Source organism: Phoxinus phoxinus, assembly GCF_949152265.1.
Source record: "Phoxinus phoxinus genome assembly, chromosome: 3".
Classification (NCBI taxonomy): domain Eukaryota; kingdom Metazoa; phylum Chordata; class Actinopteri; order Cypriniformes; family Leuciscidae; genus Phoxinus; species Phoxinus phoxinus.
Window position 1 is genome coordinate 10,283,656 of NC_136878.1, and position 13,453 is coordinate 10,297,108.

Genomic DNA, 13,453 nt, shown 5'->3' on the forward strand with positions numbered 1-13,453 from the left:
ATTTGAAAAAGTAACTCTTATTACGTAACTTGTGTTATTTTTATTATTATAGTTATCATATATTATCATCACTGTATTTATTTATAACATTATTTACTCAATAATATTGCAGTTCCAATCTTCAATGTATTTTTGAAACGTTTTTTCAAGCAACATTTGCTATTCAGTATAGTAGAGCCATATGATATATTTTTATGATAAAGCAGAGTCACAGTGTTTACGCTCAACCTGCTAAAGGCTTACTTATAGTTGAATGGCACATTTAACTGGGTTAAGGGAAAGTATTTTAACTGAAAAAAATACACATGTCACATTTAAACCATTTCATGCAGTATAAAATGATCATACTGGCAGCAACTTGATCTAATAATTCAACTTGCCCTTTCTAGAAACTATGCACCCTAATTTAAAAGGAAATGTGAATGTTAAAATGAGCTGATGGTGCTGCTGGTAGTCAGTGACATTTGTTCTGTGCTCACAGCTCAAGTTCTTGAAATATGTGTCTTGGAAAGAGTCTGGACTCCATCCAAGTATGTGAGGGAATTTGGCTCAGTGATCCACATTGTACACGGCTTCATCCAGGGAACCATAACAATTCCTCTACTCTGTTTTCCAGCTGAAGAGTTTCTCCTAGCGACCATACGGTCAAGAGGCCTGTTGTTACTGCTCAGTTAAACGCTGTATGGTATCGCACCTAAGTGGATTTGATTCCTGATAGAGGTAAGCCAATTTTATAATTATATAATAATATAGCTCCACAAAGAAGCTGGGAATTTAAGTCACACCTGATGAATTTCATTAAATAGGTCCTATATCTAATTGCATTAGATAACAATACACTACTGTAAGATTATTTTTATTTACTTTTTGATCCAATTAATCTGTCCTTGCTGAATCAAGACATTTGTCATGTTACAAAATATTTCTATTTCAACTTAATGCTATTCTTTTGAATCCCCTATTCCTTCCCTCACAGATATTAAGCGGCACAGCTTTCAACATTGATAATAATAAGAAATGTTTCTTGAGCAGCAAATCAGCATATTATAATGATTTCTGAAGGATCATGTGACACTGAAGACTGGAATAAAGATGCTGAAAATAAATGACATTTTTACGGATATTAAAATACATAACTCTTATTTTAAATTGTAATAATATTTCACAATATTACTGTATTTCTGATTACATAAATGCAGCCTTGGTGAGCAGAAGCAATGCTATCTCACAACCAATGACGTCAGTATGAGGTGGCTAATTTGCACGAATTCGTACGATTTGTTTAAACCCCAGTGATGAGTATGTTTAGGGGCGGGGTCAGGGGTACGCCATTCGTACGAATTCATACGAATTGGCCAACTCAAAAAAATATGTCTGATTTAGCAAAAAAACAAAAGAATTCGTTTGAGTGAGGTTATGTGAATTTGTACGAATTACCCACCTTGTAAAATAGGCTACGTTCAAATTGCCACACTGTAAATTAAAATGTTGGTTTAACTTAAAAAAGCAAGTTACCTTGTTGCCTTAAAATTTTGAGTTCGTTTTAATTAAAAATTTGAGTTAATACAATGGAGAAGAATGGTTTAATAAACAGAAACTCAAAATAGTATGTCATCTTCACACATAAGTTATCGAAGTTGATTTGACAAAAGATAAAAAGTTGTGATTTCAAATCATGAAAATATTTTTTTTTACAGTGCATGAGATAGGGTTCGCAGAAGAGACTTTTTTCTAAAATATTACAAATCTTACCAACCCAAAACTTTTGAGCGGTACCGTATTGAAAACAAAATGCATCTACAAACAAATAATGCTAGATCTTTTGTAAATATAAAACTATTTTGAAAATCAAAATAATAATTTCAAAACAGTATATGTATTGTTTTCAAATTTTAAACACGTTTTTTTTTTTTTTATTACATACATTTTAAAGTTTGTCCAAATACTTTTTTGGGCCCCTGTATTACAGAATAAGCCGTAAGAAACGGAAAAACCTTTTAGTCTAAGTTTCAAGATCCAAGATCTGTGTCCAGTTGAAACCGACATTTAACCAATCCCGATGTGAACCCCTTCACTCCGCATGCCCGGCGGTGAGGAATCACTGGGCCGTTTCTCGTCTGTTCGGCCCCATTGTTTGAGCCATAACAGCACACTGTGCAAATCTCATCAGCCTGTTTCCTGCTTCTGCCTCTTAGCTCCTGTTTGTTTTGACACAGACACAATACATCAGAGAGGATGGAGAAATATTTATCATCCTGCTTTGTTTTATCGTGCCTCATTGTGTTCTGTTCAGTCGCATTGTGTTTGACATTGGTTTTTCATTTTGTAATCCTTGACACATAAACACAGTCATTTAGTCAAAAGGCTGACTAACCGTTATGGCTATAAAATGGCATATACAATATAACCTGTCATGTTGTTATTGGGTTAATAATCAGTTGAAGGCAAGGAATGGCTCACCCAAAGATGAAAACTGTCGCCCTTTACCCTCTCTCATGTCAATTCCAAACCCATGTGACTTTCATTGTTCTGCAGAACACAAAAGGAGATGTTTAGAGTGTTCACGCTGCTTTTTATGAATGAAATGAGAACTGAGGCTGAAAGAGCCCCGAAAAGGACCAAAAAAATGCACAGTAAAAGCATTATACTCCAAGTCGTATGAAGCCATAGCTTTGTGTGAGGGGAAAATTCCAAAATGCAAAGCCATCTTGTTCGAGTAACAGAAGATTAAATCTTTTGAGAAGATTCTCATTGATTCCGTGCGAGCAGACATACACTGAAAACATTTTCTCTGTATTCTGTCCCCTCGGGCTACTTGTGTGATGATTATATTCTTTTTGTGAGCGTGTTTGTTTGTTTGTGTGCGTGTAAGTCTTTGACAAGATTGTCAGCCTCTCAGGATTTCTCATCCTGACCTGTTTCACTTTAGAAGATTGGGCCATCAAAGCAGGACTGAGCCTGGGCTGATAGTTATTAGGCTCAGCAGCTACAAGCTTTCTCTGCATTTATATTGCATGGGTGGCATTTTGCTTTCCCTTTCATCTCCTCCTCTGTCCCTCTCTGTCCTCTTTCTCGCTTCTCTCATCTGCCGTAGTCACTGCGAGGGATTGATTGCATTGGAGTTTGAGGAGAACGGGAGGGAGATAAAGTGCTTTCCCTCTTACATTATTTCTAATTGCTTTATACCTGTAGATGCATGTCAGACAGCTTGTATCCATTTGAACTTAAACAGTTAATATGCACTCATATAAAATGTGAAAAATCATTCTTGTTGGTTGTAATAAATCCCCTTTAAAATCACATCTCTTAAAAGTAAATATATACACTCCCAGTCAAAATTTGGAATAATTATGATTAGGAATTATGATTATGATTAAGAAAAGGAAGTCTTTTGTGCTCACCAAGGCTGCATTTATTTGATAAAAAAATACAATAAAAACAGTGATATTGTGAAATATTATTACATTTAAAATAACTGTTTTCTATGTGAATATCATTAAATATTGAATTTTATTCCTGTGATGCAAAGCTGAATTTTCAGCATCATAACTCTAGTCTTCAGTGTCACATGATCCATCAAAAATCATATATGATGATTTGGTGCTCAATAGACATTTATTATTATCAGTGTTGAAAACAGATGTGCTGCTTGCTTTTTTTGTTTCTTTGATCAGTAGAAAGTTTAAAAAGAACAGTATTTATTTGAAATAGAAATATTCTTGTAAATGTTTATAAGAAATGATGCATACTGTCACTTTTGATGAATTCAATGCATCCTTGAGAATTACAAGTATTTCAAAAAAAAAATCTTACTGACCCCAGACTTTTGAATGGTATTTGTATATCTTGAAATATCATCACTTGAACCAAGATATTTTCATTTGTATAATGAATCTATAAACTCAAGTGTAAACAGAACAAATCATGTTCTCATAGGATGGTTAGTTTATTGTTGTTGGAGGGCTCTTTCCTGTTGTAAAAGACTGTTGAAATTACACTAATTGATCAAATAATTATTTTATTTCTGTAGTGTAAATCTGCTGTTAGATGTTAGTTTTGTTGTTGTCATATTTCAATTAACAAACTTTAGATTTTACATTTAATAATCAAACCAACTTTTAAACATTTAATCTATCAAAAGTCTGCGCTACGTTTGGCAATATGAAATAGACTAACAGTTTATGGATATATGAGGATTGGTTTAGATTGTTTGTTATTACAATTTTATATTGAGGTATAAATCTCTTTATGACTCAGTGCATGTGTTTTATGAATGTTTATGCTTTGTGTAGCCTATGTTTACTTTTATTTACGGTGGGAACGTCTTTACTTGGAAAAATGACTCATAATCAATTAAATAATTCAAACATCAGCAGTCATATGTTGTCACCATTTACATACAGTAGCTAAGCGTGTGTGTGTGTGTGTGTGTGTGTGTGTGTGTGTGTACAGGTAGCAGGAGATAGCGTTGCAGAGAAGCATGTTACGTCTCGTTAAGCTATCAAACACTCATTTGTGTGTATGCGCGAGGGTGTTCACACTCTCTCTATTGTAAATATTGGGGTTAATTCCCTTGGTAAATGGTAGCAGCAAACCATCTGTACAATCGTTAATCACAGCCATAACTTTCCAAAGCACAGACACTCTTCTTATTTAAATAGCACTACATAGGAAGGACACACACACACACACACACACACACACACACACACACACACACACACACACACACACACACACACACACACACGGTCTCACAAAGACAATTTACTGTTCCTGGCAATCTCGCTCAGGCCCTGAGCCAGCACTACTGGGTGTTACAGCAACACACATTACTGCATGGATTTTTGCTATTCAATTAACTGGTTGTAAATAATGCTAACCATTCATTTTCTGCAGCATTCCTCCCAAATCATTAGAGCGCAGAGCTTTAACTGCTAAATGATGCATATATTGGTCAAAAATAAACAGTATGTGAGACTCAAATTAAATGTTTAATATCTTTTATGCTCAACAAGGCATTTTTTAATTTAAAATACGATAAATATTATTTGGAATACTATTACAGTGTGTGTGTGTGTGTGTGTGTGTGTGTGTGTGTGCGTGTGTGTGTGCGTGCGTGTGTGCGTGCGTGTAATATACTATGGTTCAAAAGTTTAGGATCTGTAAGATTTTGGAAAAAAGAATGAATCTTTTCATTTTAATACTTTTATAATTCAATAAAATGGATAGCTTCTGGCCATAAAAAGGCTTAGTGTATATAATGTGAAAATAGTTCTCATGATCAAAATCATGTGAACTGAGGAATCCATGAAATGTCAGATGAAAAGACCACTTCATCTAAAAATCTGGTTGTCTTTTTTTTTTTTTTTTAACCCACATACTATGGTTAATCAAAACTATTAAATGCATTCCGTTTATTTCAGACAGCTTTGTTTTCCACATTTCTTAGAAGGGATCCTCTGCCCATTTTCCCAGGAGACATCGAAGATCAAAGTTCATTTCAATTGTTGTGACATTACGTCACCTGAACAAACAGAAGAAGAAAAAACAAAGCACTGAGCCTCGGGAGCAAAATCTAAACGCATTTTCTCATGAGCGCAGAGGCCGATAGGAACACGGCCTGCAGAAGGTACTGCAGATTTGTCCTATACTATACTTGATGTGTCTATGCCACATCAGAGTCTAACAAGTCAGCATTCTTTTAAAGCTCAGGTTGCTCTATAATTCATGAATCTGAGATTTTACACTGGTCTCACCAAGTGGCCTGCTCTCAAGAAGGGCAGGAGAGTTCAAATGCCTGCTGATAAACACTCGGCATACTTAGCACACCATAACTCATATAGACACGTGCGTATCTGTGTGCATTCTCGGACCGGAGTGTTAGAGAGGGACAGATGGCACTCACTGAAGGTGACTTTATACACATGACAAAGCAGAATCTTTTGCCATGTTGCATGGCTGATCTGGCACATTTGGCCTTCATATAAAGCACTGTTCCTAGATGGTGAAAGTCTTGTGATAAATGGCTATTTGATGCATTTTCCTCAATGGAAATAAGTTTCAAAGGGGCCATTTACATGAGATTTACACGACAAAGGCATTTTGGGGGCCTAAAAGTGACAATTTTGAAAACGATACTGTTATTGTCTCCATGTAAACTACAAAAATGCAAATTTGTGAAAACGGTGACGTTGTGCGAATGCGTATTACGTGTTCAGTCTATAGGCGTGCAGTGTTTGTTTACAAAGTGACATCGCCAACTACTGGCCAGGCAGCATAATACAGCATAATACAGCATTTTATAGTTTTCGCAGATCCGTGTGAATGAGGATCGTTTTGACAAGGTTGTTGTCTGTACTCGAAAATCGCAAAGGAAAAACTTTTCCGTTTTTAGTATATCGTTGTTGTGCGAACACCCTGATTGTTATTCCTGATTATTTCTAGGAGTGTATGTGCAGGTTTCTATCAGTCCTGCTGCATGTCGCCATACTGCTTCTTACGAAGAACTAGATACTGGATTTAATAGAGTTTGTGGTTCATGGCATTGAATCTTTATAAGATATTCTAGGGCTGGGTTGTCCAAATCTGCTCCTGCGGGGTCACTGTCCTGCAGAGTTTAGCTCTAACCCTAATAAATCACACCTGAACCAGCCAATCAATGCCTTCAGACTCACTAGAGCTGCGTACGAAATCATACTGTCTGAGGAGGTACTACATTTGAATTTTAATTTACTTTGCAACCTGAAAATAGTATGCTCTAGTATGAATAAAATTCGGACATGCTCCGTCATGTTGTTACTGTCACGTGATCTACCAGTGTCGGTTGTGTTGCTTCACTTCCATTCATAAATAAATACCTTTTATATAGCCTACTGTCTATGATAAATACCCTCCTGTGGCCTCAGGGGATAGTAAAGTGTCCATCGAATGCTCACTTCAGAATCTAGTGAATCGGAAGTAGTAGGCTAGCCATAGAGGCTAGCTCATCTGGGGACTTTTCGCATATTGTTTTTCAAATACTAGGCTATGCTTATACTACTCTTTTGGAGTATTGTTTTTCGGATACTATATAGTTGGGAGATATTTAATTTCAGACGCAGCGTAGAAACGTCCAAGCAAGTGTGTTGGAAACTCTGCAGAACTTGACACCCCTGAACTAGGGTTTTGTTTGAGACACTTTTTTTATGTTCTTGACAGTTTACAAAAAATGTTTTATGTTTATTTGCACATTGACTCTCTCTTAGACATAGCCTATCTCCATTTATGAGACAACGCCGCTTCTGTGTTTTCACTGGTAGAGGGCGCTATGACACATCTTCTTAAAGATTACTGAATCTCCACATCAAAACACAGACGAAGAAGAAGCAGAAACCAGTGATAGCATGTTAGCAGATGCAAATGTAAAATAAAGCGATAAACATTAAACAGCATATAAATCAAAACTGCCTAACGTTACCGAAGGAAATGTCGAACCAGGAAGGTACGTTAACGACTGTGCAATCTTTTTTTTTTTTTTGATGGACTCGATCTAACGTTAGTCCATATTTTGATCATCGTTCTGTAACCGATCTAACGCTAGACATAACGTTAACGTTTGACTATGATATAGCCTAACGTTAGTAGTCTTTGACAAAAAAGCGATTTTCTCAGCTTTTTGCTCAAAATGTTGCTTTTTTACTAAACACCCACATTCAAATGTTAATAAAAAAAAAAGAATGCGTTAAAGCAGAGGCTCCGTTCTTTCTTTTGATATGCATGTTCAGGAATACAACAATGTGAAAGTGATCAAATATGCTGGCGCTTGCTGGCAACTTTTTTCTAAATCGGTGTCGGGGAAATAGTTAAACGCCCCAGAGTTTTATACTTGTTATAAACTCTCCTTGGTGACCAAATATATTATGCAAAAGTGAAAATGAAGTAAACATTTTGTGTTTACAAAGCACACAGGAAATATCTATGATGGTCTGGAACCAAAATTCTAGCAAACTGCCCTAAAACAGATCAAAGTTTCACCCAGATGCTGACCGAAATGGCTGCATGATTATTTTTTAAAACTATTTATGAGCAAGCAGCATAATATTCATGTTGCATCGGACTTGCTGTATGAAATTGTCACACATTGATCAACTAACAGTCAAAATGAGTCACGGAAGCCTTAGGCTACTTCCTGTTTAATTAGGCAGTTCTTGCCCAGAAAAAGCAGCAATGTGAACTAGGAATTATAACAGTCAGCTGCATGTGAGAGACTATATGTGATAAATATTCGTCTACACATCATGTGTAAACATCAATAATAAGCTTTGAAATTCAGTGTATATAACAAGGGCCTTAAAGTGCATGTGTCTCAGTCACTGAAGTGGAATGTGTCAGACATCTTGACCTGTGACCTGCAGCTTGTGAGGTGTCAGCTGTCATATTCTGTAGTGTGTGTAAGTGCAAAATCCTGCACAATCTCTTACAGTAAAATGACTTCACTTTCACGCCACTCTTATTTTACCAACCCAGGTCTACAAAGATGGTGAGAAAGTCCTGGAGAGGAGAACAGAGCGCAGAGATGCCAGAGCAGTTTCCATGACTCCCCTGCAGAATGCCAGGGATGCTGTTAGTGATGAGTTGCAGCGAACATGACAGTATGGTGGGTTTGGTCTGTTATTATTGTAACTTCCTGTGGCTAACCACTGCGCTGTGGGTGTGCACACACTGACACACAAACGATCAGACACCTGAGATGTTCCCGTAGTCCTGATGACTGATATAACAAAACCCAACAGGGCATTTCTCTTTGAAAAGTGTCCGGGAGTCTGTTTTAGCAGGAAAAATGCCACCTTATTATTACCTCAGCAACAAGCAACCAATGCTATAATATTAATATTAACTTACTAGTTGTTCAAATTAAATCTCACCCAGTTGAATGCATTGCATTTTAATATAATCATAATAATAAAGTTTAATTTATAGCACCTTTCCATAGCTCATGGACACTTTACAATTGAGATACAAAAAATAAAATGTATTTTATGAAAACAATATCCACAATAATATAGCTACAAGAATGTTTGTATGGCCTTTTAATAGCTTTCATTATGTGAAGTGTATCTGTTGAATTTTCTCATGTTTATAGATCTTTTATTAATTTTGACTAGTCTCTATCTGTTACATTAACCACAAGCTGAGCTGATGATGTGTTAAGGGATACTGAAAGCTGATTGGTTTAAAAGATTACCTCTCAAAATGATTGGTTGTTTATGCAAAACAAGGCAGGTTTAATTATGAGAAGTTTACTAATGAGAGAAGAATTAATTTATGTAATAATTATGACCTAATATCTCATATCTCAAACTTTTTTGTCAATCTCTTCTTGTCTCATAATTATGACCTTTTTTGCTTTTTTTTGCTCTTAGTTTGTCATAATTGTGTTTTCCAAAGTATGATTTATTTTCTTTTGTAGCAGAAATGGGCTTTCATACTTACTTATTCCACACAGGCTGCCACTGGCTTTACACACTGTTGGATTTCATGTTTCATACTTTATATTTCGTACTTAATATACTTTATTTTCATTCAGTTCTTTTTGAGGAAACATTGGACCCAGCGGCCCCTGGTTTATGACGCTGGTAATGAACCTGCTCTCTTTACACAAGACTGGGAAATGAGCAATTGAGTTATTGTCTTTCCCTCCTCTCTACTGAGACTTCACATAAACAAAAGCATGAGGGATAATTTGATCATTAATAAGCTTTGGGAAAATCAACACCTGCTTTATTCTCTCTCTCTCTCTCTCTCTCTCTCTCTCTCTCTCTCTCTCTCTCTCTCTCTCTCTCTCTCTCTCTCTCTCTCTCTCTCTCTCTCTCTCTCTCTCTCTCTCTCTCTCTCTCTCTCTCTCTCTCTCTCTCTCTCTCTCTCTCTCTCTCTCTCTCTCTCTCTCTCTCTCTCTCTCTCTCTCTCCTCTCTCTCCTCTCTCTCTCTCTCTCTACTGATCAATGGTAGCTTCACCCTCTCCCTGATTGATTCATAATTGATGAGAGCCTTTAGCACTGTACGGGAGGGATTGATCGAGGAGAGCGGGTCTCGCTAACAGCTCAGTAATCCTCACAAATGTGGCATGGGGCCGGTCAGCTGTGGAGGAAGTTTGGCTTGCGGTGTGTCCAGTTCGTAAAGGCGAGATTTCCATGGGTCATTAGTCACCGGTTGTTTTGCGTGTAGGTAATTCACACAGGCAAGGAATCAATTAGCAAGGACACTGCTTCTCTTAATTAAACCAATACATTGTGTGCAGGGATCAATGGAGCCACTCTCCAGATGCAATTGTTTCATATATGTTTGGTTTCCGTTGGATTATTACTGCGTGTATTTCTTTTTTCTTGTGGGGAAACAGTTATTTGCTACATAAACATTAGCATATTATATATATATATACGGGGGGTCCCATAATTTGGTATGATTTACTGGTTATGAATCATGCTAAATTGTTATTTTGAGGGTTATATTTAGGGTTAAGGGGATATAATATAAGGTTTATACAGTATAAAAATCATTGTCTATGGAAAGTCCCCATAAAATATGAAAACTTTGGAGATTAACCCTGAAATATGTCAGCCCTGGAGGGGGAAAACAAATCTATTTAAAACAGCCTAAGCTGGATGTCTGGTTTAAGCTAGTTTCCTAATAGCCTGCATGGTCAAACTGGGGTTTAGCTACCTGACCAGCTGAAATATGCCACAAAAAAAAAAACCTTAAATACCAGGCAACAAAGCAGCTATGACCTTTTAACAAGTGTAAGCTGGCTTAGGACTCTTTGTCAACAGAGTGGTTATCCTCTTTTAGTGAAATATAGATTATTTATAATATGAAACCAGATTTAAGCAGGGAAGTGAAATGGATTTTTTAGCGTTCATAATGAAAACAGCAAATACACTCACTCACCTTGAGAAAGCAGCGTGGGTTTAGTATCTTGAGACAGACAGAGGAGGGTAAAGGAATTATGCATTACACAAATGTTAAAAAGCTAGACTTTCTTTGAGAAACCCAGCAAGAGTGACAGATATCAAAGCAAATGCTGGGCTGAATGCATGCAGGAAGGCTGCATTTGATACTAGATAACAGAAACACGGTTTTAACTAAAGAGGGGGTGTCTGCGAGAGAGAGAGAGAGAGAGAGAGAGAGAGAGAGAGAGAGAGAGAGAGAGAGAGAGAGAGGGGAAAAAAGCAAGAAAGCAAGACAGAGACACAGAATGCTAGACTGAGGATCCCCACTGGGAGGACAGTCAGAGGCCATTCTCATCTCTGTTCTGTGAAAGCACTGCAATGTTCACACACCTCTGTCACATCCTCTCTTTATTACAGCAGAATTGCTGCTGCGCACAGGATAGAAGGGAACCCGAACTGATTTACAGAGGGCCAGAATTCCTCTGTGTGATTGTAAGGATTCTCTGAAGTTAGGTTGTAGCTGTGTCTTTTGTCTTCTCTGGAATGTTGAGACATGAACTTTAATTAAGTGCTTATACTTCGGTGCTACGAATTATCACTGACAGATTTTGAAATCATGGACATTGGTTGATAGCAGCACTCCCTTGGGTGATTGATTAAGTTGAGTTAATAAAGCTTATTAAATATTGTGATATACAGTAAAAACAGTAATGCTGTGAAATATTAAGTTGAGTTAATAAAGTTTATTAAATATTGTGATATACAGTAAAAACAGTAATGCTGTGAAATATTAAAATGTATCCGTTTTTTTTATATATATATGTTTTAAAATGTAGTTTATTCAACCATGGCAAAGCTGAATTTTCAGCAGCCGTTACTCCAGTCTCCAGGGTCACATGGTCCTTCAGAAATCATTCTAATATGCTGATTGGCTGCTCAAGAAACATTTTGTTTTTATTGTCAATGTTGCAGCCTAATGTTTTTTATGGAACCTGTGATACTTTTTTTCAGGATTTTTTTTCCCTTTTTGGATGAATAGAAAGTTCAAAAGAACAGCATTTATTTAAAAAAAGAAATCTTTAGTAATACTATAAATATGAAGATGCAATTTAATGCATCTTTGCTGAAAAAAGATACTCTGTTAAAACATAACTGACTTCATACATCTAAAAATGTATGAAGCTTTTTAAAATATTGTTGACATGAGTGGGTATATTTTTAGTGCATACATTTTTAGATGTATGAAGTCAGTTCTCAGATGTCTCGCATGCTTTCACACATACATGCTCTTTTTCATGTTAATTGCCTTTATATTACAGGAACTGACTGGAAATAACAGGAGGGATGATGGGGAGAACAGGACTGGGAAATGACCTAGGCCAGATTTAAACTAGGTTCCCTACAAGCAGCTCTTCAAATGGTAGGACCAAAGCACCACCCTCTGTGCCACCGCTCCGACATAAAGGCTTTCTATACGTTTAACAGCATTATTCTGCTTAGAAGTCATGCACAAACAGGATCCAGTGTCAAAATGCCAGCAAATCATCATCTTAAGAAGTTCCATTCTGACTGTGTGTGAATGAAGTGCATGACGCTCTTATGTTGCACGTCAGCTGTCACTCTAGCATCAAACCATTTAGTTGTTATATGGTGTCAGTTAGACATTATTCCTTTTTTTTAACTGCATTTTGGTGCAGATTTGTCATTTTTTAGTATCAAAACACACTGGTTGACCACTAGTTACAAGAGTTTTAGTCTAAGGAGCTTAAAGGAATAGTTCACTTAAAAATCACCGGCAAGTTGTTTCAAACCTGTATGAATTTCTTTCTTCTGCTGAACACAAAGGAAGATATTTTGAAGAATGTTGGTAACCAAACAGTTCATGGACCCCATAGACTTCCATAGTAAGAAAAAAATAAATACAATGGAAGTCAATTGTATTTGACACCATCACCAACACCATCAACTGTTTGGTGAGTAAATTATAACAGAATTTTCATTTTTAAGTCAACTATTCCTTTAATCAGATTCAGTCAGTCATGCCTGTTCTCTATTTCTACTCCCACTGATATTTACATTTTGATAAGACAAGCCCTTCCAAATATCTCTTCACTGAGCTGATTTTCACATTAATTTGCATAGCCGCCGTAATATTTGGAAACAACATACTTTTGCAAGTGGCAAGTGTTTGGAAATGTCATGAAATTTCTAAAACGCCGGATATAATTTATTTACCCGATCTAGTTAGGAGAGCCACTTGGGTTCAGTTACAGTCTCCTTAGCTTGGCTCTGAATTTCTGCCTGGCTATGTTTCTCTCTTCACACTTCTCTACTCGGTACATACAGTGTCTGTCTTTGTATCACCTCAAGTGTGTTTATATGTGTTTTTGTCTCTTTGCTTGAACTGTGAAATGTGTGAGAAAATGTTGCTACTGTTAGTTCTACTGTTTTCTTAAGAAGCAATTACAGGGGCCGTCCAGGGAGAAAGGATGGGCATCATGTTTTGACATTCTCCTTAGAGATCA

General features: G+C 36.7%; 1 protein-coding gene across 2 annotated transcripts in view; it reads left to right on the forward strand.

Moving 5' to 3' along the window:
- The first annotated feature begins 5,615 nt into the window (after positions 1-5,615).
- fbrsl1 (fibrosin-like 1) overlaps positions 5,616-13,453 on the forward strand; it is a 297,792-nt gene continuing 289,954 nt past the window's right edge. Inside the window, exons 1-3 of one of the 2 annotated variants that reach the window (XM_079607982.1) lie at positions 5,616-5,632; positions 8,509-8,638; positions 12,248-12,348. In XM_079607982.1, the coding sequence (XP_079464108.1) occupies positions 12,346-12,348 (3 nt within the window). In that variant the 5' untranslated portion in view covers positions 5,616-5,632; positions 8,509-8,638; positions 12,248-12,345. Of the gene's footprint in view, positions 5,633-7,357; positions 7,484-8,508; positions 8,639-12,247; positions 12,349-13,453 lie in introns of those variants that run through there. The other variant, XM_079607980.1, reaches the window with a different exon arrangement.